The sequence below is a fragment of the Periplaneta americana genome, chromosome 2 (genome assembly GCF_040183065.1).
Source record: "Periplaneta americana isolate PAMFEO1 chromosome 2, P.americana_PAMFEO1_priV1, whole genome shotgun sequence".
NCBI classification, from domain to species: Eukaryota; Metazoa; Arthropoda; class Insecta; order Blattodea; family Blattidae; genus Periplaneta; species Periplaneta americana.
Genome location: NC_091118.1, coordinates 173,860,352 through 173,874,868, shown reverse-complemented (window position 1 = coordinate 173,874,868; position 14,517 = coordinate 173,860,352). Strand labels below are relative to the sequence as shown.

The 14,517-nt window shown below is 35.4% G+C and overlaps 1 protein-coding gene across 1 annotated transcript; it reads right to left on the bottom strand.

Moving 5' to 3' along the window:
* Positions 1 to 1,895: 1,895 nt before the first annotated feature.
* Positions 1,896 to 14,077, bottom strand: LOC138694838 (MATH and LRR domain-containing protein PFE0570w-like). The gene is made up of 4 exons (XM_069818953.1): positions 13,957 to 14,077; positions 10,818 to 10,857; positions 6,523 to 8,616; positions 1,896 to 4,580 (listed from the first exon to the last, which is right to left on the bottom strand). Exons 1-4 carry the CDS (start codon positions 14,023 to 14,025, stop codon positions 4,573 to 4,575), a joined length of 2,211 nt encoding a protein of 736 aa, XP_069675054.1. The 5' UTR covers positions 14,026 to 14,077; the 3' UTR covers positions 1,896 to 4,572.
* Between the last annotated feature and the right edge of the window lie 440 nt (positions 14,078 to 14,517).

Genomic DNA, 14,517 nt, shown 5'->3' with positions numbered 1-14,517 from the left:
AACAACTGCAGCAGACATCATCAGTGGCGAGATACTCTGGGGCGCAGTGATCTCTTCACCGTGCCAGGGACAACTGGTGCTACGGTTAGGTAATGCAACCAAACATTTCGTTCACTACTCCATGGATATCATCAATGGCGACGTACATGGAAGCAGAGAGATCTGCTTTCTTTGAGAATCGAAATATTTCCGCTCGAATAACTGAATTCGATGAGGTAATTATAACAAGATATCCCAGAGTGCTACAAATTATTTCCTGCGGTCTAGTGATAACAGTAAATCGGCTGGCTTATCTGGTTCTTTCTCAGTTTCACTTAACTTAACTGGTTTTTTCCCAGTTTATCAAAATTTTGGGGGCAAATAATTCTTGACTAAACTGCTTCTTTCTCTATTTCATACCCTTAATAGAAGCCTCTCTTCATCATGTGTCGAATGACACCACTAACTCGATTTCGAAAAAAGAAAATTGACTTACCTGGTTTCTTTCCCCATTTCATACCTCTAATAGAAGCCTCTCTTCATCATGTGTCGAATGACACCACTAACTCGATTTCTAAAGAAGAAAATTGACTTACCTGGTTTCTTCCCCCTTACCCTTCATATTATCACATATTGCTGTTGTCTGTGAACGCGCACAGTTGGGTGACACTTTCATAGGTTGAGCAGCAAGAAGTTTCAAGTGTCTTAATAATGATTATAATAATAATAGGCTAATAATAACAATAATAAAAGTCGCGGTTCCTAGTCAAGAGATCTGAAGCGGAACTGCCTCTACAAAAATTAAGAAATATATTTTATAATGCCAGTAATGGAACTTTAAATAGAAAATATTTAGTAATTTCACCTACCCATTCAGTAATGACAACCTACACATTTGAACTGTCGATATATATGGTTATTTTTCAGATAGTAGATCGTAGACTCCAACAGCGAATTCCTCAGTCCCTGTGTAACAGTTGAACTGTCGATATCGATGGTTGTTTTTCAGATAGTAGATCGTAGGCTCCAACAGCGAATTCCTCGTTAGTCCCTATGTAACAGAAGTGGGATGCGCGGTTTTGGTGGGAACCATTGTTCCTCATTGACACAAAGGTTCACATGCAAACACGTCTTTTACCAACCCATAAAAGATTTTTTACGAAGAGGCAGAGTGGCTGAACCTTCCAGTCTTGAAGTTCTGCTTCTGCCATTTACTCTTCATTGGGGTATCAAACTTTTAGCAAAACAATGTGCCGAGATTAAGTATCGTTTACCTTGGAAGTTAGAAATAATAATAATAATAATAATAATAATAATAATAATAATAATAATAATAATAATAATAAAATATCCACGCCCGAAAAAACAATATTGCTTTAGCGAAACAAGCCATCATTAATAAAGTTATTGACCTGCCACCACAAAACATTAAAATAAAAGAAATATTTATAAACAGTTTGATCTGGAGTGTATTATATGAGCCGTTCAGAGCAGAAGTGGTGTAAGTCAGAAATGGGTATTGAGGGTTAAAGTAAACATTCTGTAAAATACAGCGCAAAGTAGCAATTAATATTGAATTTATTTAAACTATTAGTAGTCAGTGGTTAGCACGAAGGACATATTAATTCCTATATTGAGCTGTATTTTACAGAATTTTTACTTTAAACTTCATTACCCAATTCTGACTTACACCATTCTGCTCTAAATGGCTCATATAGAAGAGATTCGCCCGGGGTGGAATGGTTAGCCCCTCTGCCTTTCACCGTGGCGACCCGAGTTCGATCCCCATTAGAATCACGAAGGAATTTGTGGTGGACAAAGTGGGCGCGAGGGTTTTTTCTCAGGGTTCTCCCGTTTCCCTTCACCATTACTATCATTCCACCATACTCCACAGTCACCCTCACTCTGCGAAAAAGGTTGTACACATTGTGTTTAACAAAGATTATTATTATATGAAGCGAAAGTTAGACTATCTCCGTGGTTTGGTGGTCAGCATGTTTGCTTTCAGATCTGAAGGTTCCGTGTTCGATTCTCAGGTTCAGCTTTCGGGGAATTTTCCTTCAAAAAAAAAAAGTTACCTGGGTGTCTAGAGTCTGGAAATTTCTATGAATGCTAGTGTGATTGCAAATGTTCCGTGTTACTAATTAACCAGTCTTCAACTAAAATACAGTACTGCAAATGTTCCGGGTTACTAATTAACCAGTCTTCAACTAAAATACAGTACTGGTATAATATCAGGACCATCGCTGAAGCAGAAACTGAACATAAGTTTCAATGTCACATTGTTGGCAAGTAACAAAATCTCACAGCTCAACCGGAGATCATGAAGTATAGGGAATTACAAATGATTCATCAGGTTTTAAGCGGCTGATAAAGAGAAATATAACATTTAGAATAATGTATGATACATCAAAATAAACATAAACTGTCCAAGTTTGGGACACACCTTCACAAGTGATCGATGTGGCTTCCCCTTGTTACACGACACACATCGATGTGATATTGAAGCTCATCCCATTCGCGTGCAAGCATATCCCTGGTAATGGTCGTAAAATAGAATGAATGAACAGATCACATTATACAAGTAAAAACAAACTCCATTATTAGGTTTATTGTAATAGAGTGAATGAACAGGAGATCACACTATACAGGTAAAAACAAACTCCATTATTAGATTTATTGTAATAGAGTTAATGAACAGGAGATCACACTATACAGGTAAAAACAAACTCCATTATTAGGTTTATTGTAATAGAGTGAATGAATAGGAGATCACACTATACAGGTAAAAACAAATTCCATTATTAGGTTTATTGTAATAGAGTGAATGAACAGGACATCACACTACACAGGTAAAAACAAACTCCATTATTAGGTTTATTGTAATAGAGTGAATGAACAGGAGATCACACTATACAAGTAAAAACAAACTCCATTATTAGGTTTATTGTAATGGAGTGAATGAACAGGGGATCAGACTATACATTTAAAAACAAACTCCATTATTAGGTAATAGAGTGAATGAATAGGAGATCACACTATACAGGTAAAAACAAACTCCATTATTAGGTTTATTGTAATAGAGTGAATGAACAGGAGATCACACTATACAGGTAAAAACAAACTCCATTATTAGGTTTATTGTAATAGAGTGAATGAACAGGAGATCACACTATACAGGTAAAAACAAACTCCATTATTAGGTTTATTGTAATAGAGTGAATGAATAGGAGATCATACTCTACAGGTAAAAATAAACTATTACTTTAATCTTAAGTCTATTATATGTTGACCACATGTTCAGTTTTTAACAGGTTTGTACCTTTTTTCTCTCTCTCTTATTTGATGTCCCGAGAAAAATGTGAACAGGACGCCAAATGTCCCGTTTCTTAAAAATGTCGTTCCTTTTTCTAATCTTCTTTTTAAAAATATTTGTTTTATATTTTCGTAAATCCCGCGATTTGTTCTAAAATAACTTCGAGTAGTGTAACAACTATTGAGAGATGGAGTGAAACATTCAAAGTAATGAAAAATGAAGACATTAGTTTTAAGAACATAACCCAGATTGTGAGTTTTGTATTAGCAATCCCTGGTACCAACGCATCTTCAGAAAAGGTGTGTTTTCGTTAATCAACTCTCTTCGGACTGACGAAAGAAATGAGCTTTCTGTTAAAACTGTAAAGGCAATATTGATTACAAAATGTATTTTGAGGATATGTCTTGCATGGAGTTCTACGCTTTTCTTAAGTAAAGGCCACAACTATAGAGGAAATCCAGTCGTCACAAAAGTACAGCTCTCATGACATAAAAATGTTCTAAGACTGGAATATGTTAAAAGGTATGTGAGACTGACTGTCGATTACGATAATAAATTACAGGCTGGCATGGAAAAAGGCCGTGTAATGAACGCACGTGGATAAAATGAATAATCATGCCAGTTTGCAATGAATGTCCCATTTTTTTATTTTGGAAATCTGATCACCTTACTCTATTACATAGTAAGTTATATAAAATTATAAAAGTGTATTATTTCTAACTAAACGTAATGTATTAAATGCCTCTGATATTTGAACAAAATAATATTGCAGTAACACAATGCAGTCCTCTGTTCTTTCCTTCATATCGTACATGCAGAATCATAATCATATTAATTAATATCAGTACCGGTAATTGCAGTATTTTGTGAACTCATTGTGTTCCTTTATGCTTTTTGCGTAATAATTGACTTAAGCATTAAAAACGTTATCTGACATGTACAGCATAAAGTCTGTTATGTGAAATAATAACTTCACAACAAAAATAGGCCTACTGGTACGACTATCACAAAATAAGTCTGCTGATTACAAAGCTTTATTGAATGTAGACTATATATAAATGTTCAAGCATAAAAAATGTAGAGCAATTTGAAATAAAATTGATTATAAAAATGATGCAGTTTGAACTTAATAACACTGCTTCATGCTCATTAAACGAAATAATACTGAACTTCTTTTTCTATTAAAATATAAGTCGTGTGAAATTCTTCTGGTTGTCGGTAACTTCGTCTTCATTGACAGTCGCCTCTATTTATCCAATAGGTGATGTAGCCCATATTTAAGGAGCTGAAAAAAAATAGTTGCATAAATCTCCTGATGTGTATTAGGTTATATTCCGAATCGTTCATAACTAAAAAAAATTAAAGTGTGAAAGCAATTAACAGAAATTTGTGTTCGTAAAGCAGTGCGGTTTAATTAACCCAATTAAAATGTCTCAAAATATATCTAGTAGGCTATGGTGTTGAACAAGTAAGTTGGGTGCTCCTGTTATGGCCATGTTCCTGATACGGCCACCCCCCTATTGTGAGTTAGTTAACCAAAAATTCGCTAAATTGCAGCAGCATCCAGTGAAAGGGGATCCTGGTATGTCACTTGATCGTTTTCCATCCAGTCAGGTTGAGCAATATGGCGTCAGTTGCCTGTTTTGCGGTTTTCACGTGACCTCTTCTTATTTTTCTCTGGTAAGTCTCCTTTGTTTTATGCATGTTTTTCAAAGACTTATTTCATGAAAACCATAGTACTTCATTCAGTTTTTAGTGTTCTGTTGATTGGTGTTGTCGTTGATGGCGTATCTTTTACGAGTTGTTCATAATCAAACGATTTTCGTGAAAGCTTACCTGCTCCTGATATGGCCATATCAAATGCACCATGGCCATATCAAGTTCATTTCACTTTTATTTTTTCACCTGATATATTTACATGCCTTATAGCTGGTATTACGCAAAAAATTTGTATTTTAAGAAAAACAACTTAATTTTTTTATGGAAAAACCTGTTTTGACTACACTTTTGAATTATAAAAAAGATTATTAAGTGTCATGTTTATTCATTTTACACCAAAATTATTTAATTTTAGCACAACTGCGCTATCAAACTGAAAACAATCACGATTTGTAGAACGTGGAACAAGGGTGGCCATATCATGTACGCATGTTCCTGATATGGCCACTAGGTAGACTTTTGGAATTTGGGACTTTTTGGACAATTAAAGCTATTTTTATGGGGAAAGGAAATTGTTTTAAGAAAGTCCATTAGACTGAGAACGAGTAAGAAAAAGTGGTTTACATTTTTTTTTAAATGGCGGCTAGAAAAATTCTCAAACCTTAGCATGGCCATATCAGGGCCACCTACCTTAGTAGACTTTCTTCTGTTCTTTGAATAGAAATACATTTTTTATCCAATACCTAATAAAGTAACCATTTGCTATGTTTATAATTATAATAAAGTTGTCCTTTACATTCATGTTGCTGTTGCGCTTAAACAACGAGTAAATGTTTACATTTTTTTTTTTAGTTACCTGTTGCCGCAGTGACAAATGACTTTTGTAAACTTTCATACGCTCATTGTTGCCTAGCAATAGTAATATGAATGTACGAATGGTAACTATACAGGATAATGATAATAATAATAATAATAATAATAATAATAATAGTAGTAGTAATAATATATTTTTCTTATTTTTAGACACATCGAAAACCAAAAGTTTGAATAACGAAATTCAGATTATAATGTGTGTGTGTCTAATAATGCGTAACCACTTCACTTGCGTGATTTGGAGTGCGCATATTAAGGATAAATGCAGAAATACCAATTCTGGAAAATGCAAACCTATTAACCAGTCTTCGCTGGCAATCAGTGAGTCTAATATAAATTGTCACGGGTACGTCCGTGTTTCCTTGCCGTCATTTCAGCAATTTATTATCATTTATCATTATTGTAATCATCATCAGCAGCAGCACCACCACCACTATCAATAGAGCTACGATTACAATCCCAATAATTCTGCTAGCAGCCCTATACATAAAAACCCTTTCATCGTCAAATGCGAATATGAAGCGAAGATTTAGAAAATTAGTAAACTGGAGGTTATAAGGGAGCACTAAAATTCATTTTTAACATTTTATGATTTGATCCAGAAATGTAATCCCTGAGAAATTTGAAATGAAAATTTAAGTATTCGAAATTACGGTATATTGGAAGAGTTAGGTAGTTCTGATGCTGTTACTCACCTTTGAGAACCTCGCCGTCATTTGTTATAGGACTTATTTCAGCGTCATCAGAAGTGTCTGGGGTTTCAGTTGGAGGTCCAGTGTTCCACATGTTGCTCTGCTTGCTGAAGTCGAAATGAACAACAGTGGGGTGGGATGAAGGGGTTGTTCCTTTTGTCTGTGCTGTCATAGTCTTAGTTTCTGTTGTGTCCGAAGTTATGAGTGTGTATTTAATTCTATTGAATAAATTGTCAGGTTTCTCTGTTTCATTTAATGTTGAATTTTTTGTTTTCATCGTACTGTCCATAACGTCTGGTTCGTGAAAATAATTTTCATTACTGATATTCACAAAACGTATATATTTCAAATCAAAATTTGTGTTATTGCTTGATAACGTATCGATTGCATCATGTGCAGGATGTATGTTATTCCACATCCCCTTCATATTCGCATTTTTGGTGTCCTTTGTTTCAAATAATTTATTTGAAGAAACATTTTGTGGATGTTCAATTTTAAATTGAAGATTTCTCGAGCTTGTAACATTCTCAGAATAGTTCATCAAAGTGCAGTTAAAGCAATTCTCTGTCTTACTCGTGTCATCCCCCGGTGACTTCCAGTGTTGTTGTTGTGTTAAATCTTCAAATTTTCTCTCCGTGTTTTGGACCACTCCAGTTGCCAGGTTGATCCTATCATCCACATAGGCCTCCATATTCATGCCAAGGTTATCTGCCTCTAGTTCCGAATAATTCTTGCCGCTTAGTTCAGAATTTTGAGCTGCCAGAGCATCTTCCTGGGAGTTTGAGTTAATCACTGATGATTTAATTGCTTCTGAAATCAAATAGCGATGTTTGAAAATGAGTCGCTGAACAAAGTCCACAAACGAAGATATTGTATTAAATGCGAAATTTCCACTATTTACTTTTCCATGTTTTGAGTTTGAATTTGAGTGCTCCATTTTCATATTACACTGACATGAACTATTATTTAGCTTCGTTACTGTTGAATTTTTGTTTCCGTGGTGCATATGCGTACAATGACTGCAACACGCATGTCCTCTGGTCATTTCTGTAACTCCCTCTTTACCCTGTGCCACAGGTTGACTTTTATTCTGCCATTCCTCCCGGTACATTTCCACATTTTGATGCAGTTCATCTGGCTTATGTTCTTTGACTTGTTCAACTGGAAGTTGGTCAGAGAATGGGTGTACATTCGTTATATGCTTGTGGGATTTCGAAATTTCACGCCGGCTTCTTTTATAGGAAGGCTGTCTTTGTTCGTAATTCACTTTCAGTTTTTTGTTGCGTGTTCCATGGTCTGTTTCATACCTAACGTCGCCATCCCTTCTGTGAATGGATCTCATATTGTACGCGTGCATTTCATGATTGTGTTCGTGACTGAGCAAAGAGCTGTGATATGCAATGTCGTCCGCAATTTCCCAATTCTTCGTTTCCTCATTATGCAGATATTTAGTTTTCTCTTTATCTTTCTGATAAATACGCGTATTATTTAATGTAAGATCTTGATTATGGGTACTGTTATTAAAATTTGTTACTAATTCGTTATTTCGAAGCGTATTTATGCCCATTAATACATCTGCTTGTATTTCAGGTAAATTAGTAACCAATTTAGAATCAATGCGAGTTTCGGATCCTATAAGATTATGATTAGTTGAAATTTTCGTCAGATTATAATGAGCTCTACTCAAAGATTCGTTTATGTTTGTCTGTTTGTCAGTTACAACGAAGTTTGGATAACTCCTGCCCATATTCAGTAATTTCGAATAAAGAGTATTTCCAATAACATTAAAAGAATTGCCATTTAATTTGCATTTACTTGATTTGAGTTTGTATTTAATTTTGCCAATTTTATTACCGATTGCAGAGTACTTTTTTCGCATCATGATTCCGTCATTAATTTGAGATTTGTTCCATGGAGTCACATTGTTCTTTTCAGTATTAGGAACCGTTTGGTTGTCACAAATATTGCTGCTGTGTTTGTCATACATTGCATGTTGTGGAATAGAGTCTTGTTTGGTAGGAATGATTAGCAGTCTGTTTTTGGTTGAGTCCACGTCGTTTTTGTTGACGGAATTCGGCAGTAAGATTGCTCCGAAGCCTGTTAACACACACATTTTTATTGTTGTAATTTTGTCTTTATTGATGTATACCAGGTACACATACATAATTCCCGAATATTAATGTAAAGAAATAAAGTATTCGTATTTCATTAAAAGTTAACAATTTTTTTTTATTTTTTATTTTAGTAGATTATTTTACGACCCTTTATCAACATCTTAGGTCATTTAGCGTCTTAATGAGATGAAGGTGATAATGCCGGTGAAATGAGTCCGGGGTCCAGCACCGAAAGTTACCCAGCATTTGCTCATATTGAGTTGAGGAAAAACCCCGGAAAAACCTCAACCAGGTAACTTGCCCCAACCGGGAATCGAACCCGAGCCACCAGGTTTCGCGGCCAGACGCGCTAACCGTTACTCCACAGGTGTGGACAACAAATTTAATTAGAAGATATCTTAAAATAGACAAAAGCATACGCGCCGACTTCTTTGAAATACAGGGGAAGGTGGAGCAAGACTCTGCACAAAAGCCTGAGATTCCACCGCTGTGGAATAACGGTTAACATATCTGACTCTGAAGCGAGAGGGCCCGGGATCAATTCCTGGTTGGAACAAGTTACGTGGTTGTGGTTTTTTCCAAGGCTTTCCCTCAACCCATTAAGAGCAAATTCTGGATAACTTTAGGCATCGGACCCTCGATTCATTTCACTGGCATTATTATCTTCATTTCACTCAGGCGCCAGGTAAATATTGCAGTTGATAAAGCTTCGTAAAATAAACCAATTTTAAAAAGTCTGAGAAAACTTTAATTGCTGTATCTCAAAAATGTCTTTACGTATTTTTCATACAGTATCCATGGAAAATTATTTAACCCAAGATGGTTGAAAACTATAACCCTTACACACTAAGTTTTCCCTTTCACTGCTTTGCTCACCCTTCGTTGATCGTTGCAACGATGATGAATAGGAGATACCTATTAGTTTTACTAGCACTACTACAACCCAATTTCTCATTCTGTTTCTGTTCATTGCAGTTTTATTTTGGTCAGTTTTCTTGATTAAGGATTTATCCATTATCAATAATAGTTACCATTACATAGATCGCAATCATTGATCACTTAGGAAGCCCACACTCGCGACGACGACATCACAAAAAAAAAACGGTCACTGAAACTGAATGTTGATAACGGTTACTTTTAAATTTCGAAAGAAATTTAATAGTTTATTAAAAATGTTGAACATTAATAGTAATTTGTTAATTGATAGCCTATTAGGCAAAAATATATCCGAATACACTGTTAATTTCGTTATATTATTTCCATGTGGTAAAACCCCTGATCACATAGGGTATCAGATTGGCAGTTGCCATGTTATGAAATGGTAACATGTAAATGAGAAGAACCACTAGGATCTCCAATGTCGAAAATGAATTTTTCGGCAACGACCGCTAGGTGGAAGTACTGCTCCAAGGTATTACCACAGTCTAGTATATACAGTCACGAAGCTCAATACGTAGTAAATATGCATCCATAGATAGTTGCTCACCACTAGGATCGCTGCTATCGCCTCATTACAGACAATGCGAAATAGTACCTGCACAGTCTACTGTTCCTAGTACCCTCATAAATTCAAGCTTCGTGACTGTATATACTAGACTGTATTACTCCATACAATTCTATCAGGGTTATAACGTGACTTCTTTTGCTGTCGCTAGATGGCAGCATAGTGAGATTGATAAAAGTTGTCTTGAAAGTGCATTAGGCTGATCAATATGTTATATGTGTGATCAGAGGTAATACTTATGAACATCACTATTTGATCGCAGTAGTTGAAAATTTTGAATTGAAATTTAAAAAAATTCGATCATAGACAAAGAAGTGGCGTCACCATTGCATCATGTTTCATGTATCTCAAATGCAGGAGGAAAGAAAGGGAGAGTTGTGTCTCTAACGTGTTCCTTGCAGCAGCTCACCATCTCTATGGATTTGAAATAACGATTTTTGGCTTGTGTCCTAGTTCATCTTTCATACAAATTAATTATTTAACATGAGGAAAAACCTCTTCAAATTATTTGGGGGGGGGGGGAGGCCCACTATTAATTTTATTGGTGGGGGGGTTGATGTCCCTGGCTGTATAAGTTGTGGTGGCAGAAAGTGCCTTATCCCACAAAGTCGGCGCCTATGAACACAAGACATTGTGCTAAACTGTATGATTCGTTGAAATAATTGTGTGGCTCCACTTACCTGGAGCTGGAATGCGATATTCCTCACTGGAGCCATCTGTCTAGAAATGAAAGAATGTACTGTAATAATTGTATTTGTGAAAGTTTCACTGAACACATATCGATGACTAAGAAGTGATACCTCGTATCTGAAAATTTGCAGTTGAATAAAAGAACTGTTTTAAAAATTAATGTTTCTGAAAATAGAGGTACATTTTATGTATGTTCCTGCTTGGCAAGATCTTCTACTCGAGGACAAAATAGCCCATTAGTTAACTGTTCGATTATTAATATTATTATTATTATTATTATTATTATTATTATTATTATTATTATTATTATTATTATTACTACTACTACTACTACTACTACTACTACTACTACTACTATTACTACTACTACTACTATTATTATTATTATTATTATTATTATTATTATTCCTTTACTTTTTAACTTTGCTCTAGAGTATGCCATTAGGAAAGTCCAGGATAACAGAGAGGGTTTGGAATTGAACGGGTTACATCAGCTGCTTGTTTATGCGGATGACGTGAATATGTTAGGAGAAAATCCACAAACGATTAGGGAAAACACGGGAATTTTACTTGAAGCAAGTAAAGAGGTAGGTTTGGAAGTAAATCCCGAAAAGACAAAGTATATGATTGTGTCTCGTGACGAGAATATTGTATGAAATGGAAATATAAAAATTGGAAATTTATCTTTTGAAGAGGTGGAGAAGTTCAAATATCTTGGAGCAACAGTAACAAATATAAATGATACTCGGGAGGAAATTAAACACAGAATAAATATGGGAAATGCCTGTTATTATTCGGTTGAGAAGCTTTTATCATCCAGTCTGCTGTCAAAAAATCTGAAAGTTAGAATTTATAAAACAGTTATATTACCGGTTGTTCTTTATGGTTGTGAAACTTGGACTCTCACTTTGAGAGAGGAACATAGGTTAAGGGTGTTTGAGAATAAGGTGCTTAGGAAAATATTTGGGGCTAAGAGGGATGAAGTTACAGGAGAATGGAGAAAGTTACACAACACAGAGCTGCACGCATTGTATTCTTCACCTGACATAATTAGGAACATTAAATCCAGACGTTTGAGATTGACAGGGCATGTAGCACGTATGGGTGAATCCAGTAATGCATTTAGAGTGTTAGTTGGGAGGCCGAAGGGAAAAAGACCTTTAGGGTGGCCGAGACGTAGATGGGAAGATAATATTAAAATGGATTTGAAGGAGGTGGGATATGATGATAGAGAATGGATTAATCTTGCACAGGATAGGGACCAATGGTGGGCTTATGTGAGGGCGGCAATGAACCTCCGGGTTCCTTAAAAGCCAGTAAGTAAGTATTATTATTATTATTATTATTATTATTATTATTATTATTATTATTATTATTATTATTATTATTAGTAGTAGTAGTATAAGATCGAGAAATTCTTCCGAATTCCGATTGCAAATAATGTATTGAACCTCCAAGTATAACATAATGTCAATATCAGGGATAGACAAATCCCAGGCGCTAGGTCGCCATGGGCCTGTTTTTTGTACACAAGCGTTATAAATAGTCTTCATCCTTAATCAAAATCGTTCACAATATTGTACCAGAACCGTAAAATATTATCATGCTAACTAAAACGTCATGACTTCTATTATGACGACATAACTTGTGCCACTCGCTCGGTAAATTTAATGTTATTTCTTTATTAAATGTTTTATAATGCTTTCAAAAAATAGGGCATGAAACACGTTTATAATATTATACAGTTATTGTATTCGTCAAAATTAGGAAACGAGCCGATTCCTAAACTTTTAATCGTGCAATGAATTATAACATTACAAACTAGTCTTATTCTTAACTGGTCTTCATTTCATCGTCCTTAGCAATCCAATTCACTGCTGTGAATTAAACACTTTTTCTATGACAACCAACACATCAGCAACCATAAAATCCATACATTCATTCATTTATAACTTCTTCACAAACACACATCACAAAGAAAAGGCGTAGAGTTTAAAATTGAATTCCGATACCAATAATGAAATACAGATTGGATAAAATATGTATAGCACACGATAGTAAACAGATTGTATGCGCTCATAGAAGTTATCGGCTTCGCTTCAGGCGCTAAAATTTCTACTCGCGCATAAAATCTAATTTTACTCTTTTAATGACTATTATAATAATATTATTAGTGGCGCCTGAGTTTTTTTATTTAACTCGAATTTTTAAGACTTCCATTTCTTTTATGTCACTACGACTAACACATAATGTTAAACAAGGTCCTCGGTAGTTGGAGTGTGTAACGTGTTTTATTAAATTAATTATAATGTTGTTAAAAAATAGTAATTCAAGGGGTAAGAATGATACAGACAAAATTTTACAGGAGAGCATGTTAAAGGTTTAAGGTAAGCGTTCACTACATCGTATCGCACTCATCGGACTAATCGCACGAATCGGAAAAAGACCATCTTTGCTGTAATTGTTATGTAACCGCGTTCACTACATCGTATCGCACGCATCGCCTCTCGGAAAATCCGTCCACGTTTCTCGGATGAGCAACTTTTCCGATGCGTGCGATCATAGCCTCCTTTAATAAATCAATTTTAATTGCTCAACTGTTACTATTATGTTGTACCATGTTCAGTGTCGCGCCAAAATGGCAGACGGAAAACTTATTTCGTTTGTAGAAAATTGCGAAGAATTATATAATTTGAGGCGTTCTCATTACAGTAATCAAGTCATTTCTTACATATATTATGTAACCAATATTTCTTTCGTTTCTTCCTCTTCAATTAAGACGCATGAAGCAATTACAAATTCTTATTCGCTAACAGTCATAATTAATAGACCTAACCTCAACTCCTCTGTTTTCAGCAATGTCAATATCGTACGATGTCATGTTTTAAATAGCTGACAGGGGAATCCGATGAGGCGATGAGATGGAGCCGTTACAGTGAACGCATTGCACTTAAAATATCCGTTGCGTGCGATTCGTACGAGGAGTACGATGCGATGTTGTGAACGCTTATCTTTACAGTCCAATGCTATTACGTGCGGTATGATAATTTCTTCGGCGTATACTTACGTCATATGTTGAGTAATTTTTATAGTCCAGACTAGACTGCTTGTTACAATATGTATCCATACCTGGACAATGTTGACCAGCAGCACCAGAAGGAACATCATCTTCAGAAGTAGCTTCACACCAACCAGCATGTCTTCTCCTCGTTCTCCACACACTGAGATAAATACTCAGTGCTTGCGACCGTGTCTGTATTTATAATGAGATTATTGAAACCAGATGTCTGATTGTTCACACTAAACGAAAATCAGATTCGTGGTCAATTAGCAGTGACGTTTTTCTCACACGTGTTAATGTTTAAATCAAGCGTATTGGACAATGCATTTACACCTGCAGTAATGTGAAACACAGCGCTGCTGTTTGTGAAATAATGTTATATTCAAAACTTAATACGATGACTGTAATTAAGCACAATGGCATTACTTCAAAATATTTTTTCTGTGGATTTATTACATCATATTCCTGTGATGTTCCACAGCCCTCCTAAATGAAGAGTCTACTGCAAGAATGATGGATGTCACTTTCTTGTCGAAAATGAACCAAGACTGTCAATGCATAGCTTAAGACATATAGAATGTACATAGAGAGTTATATGGCATTAACACTGATAGTCATTGTCCAGTAAT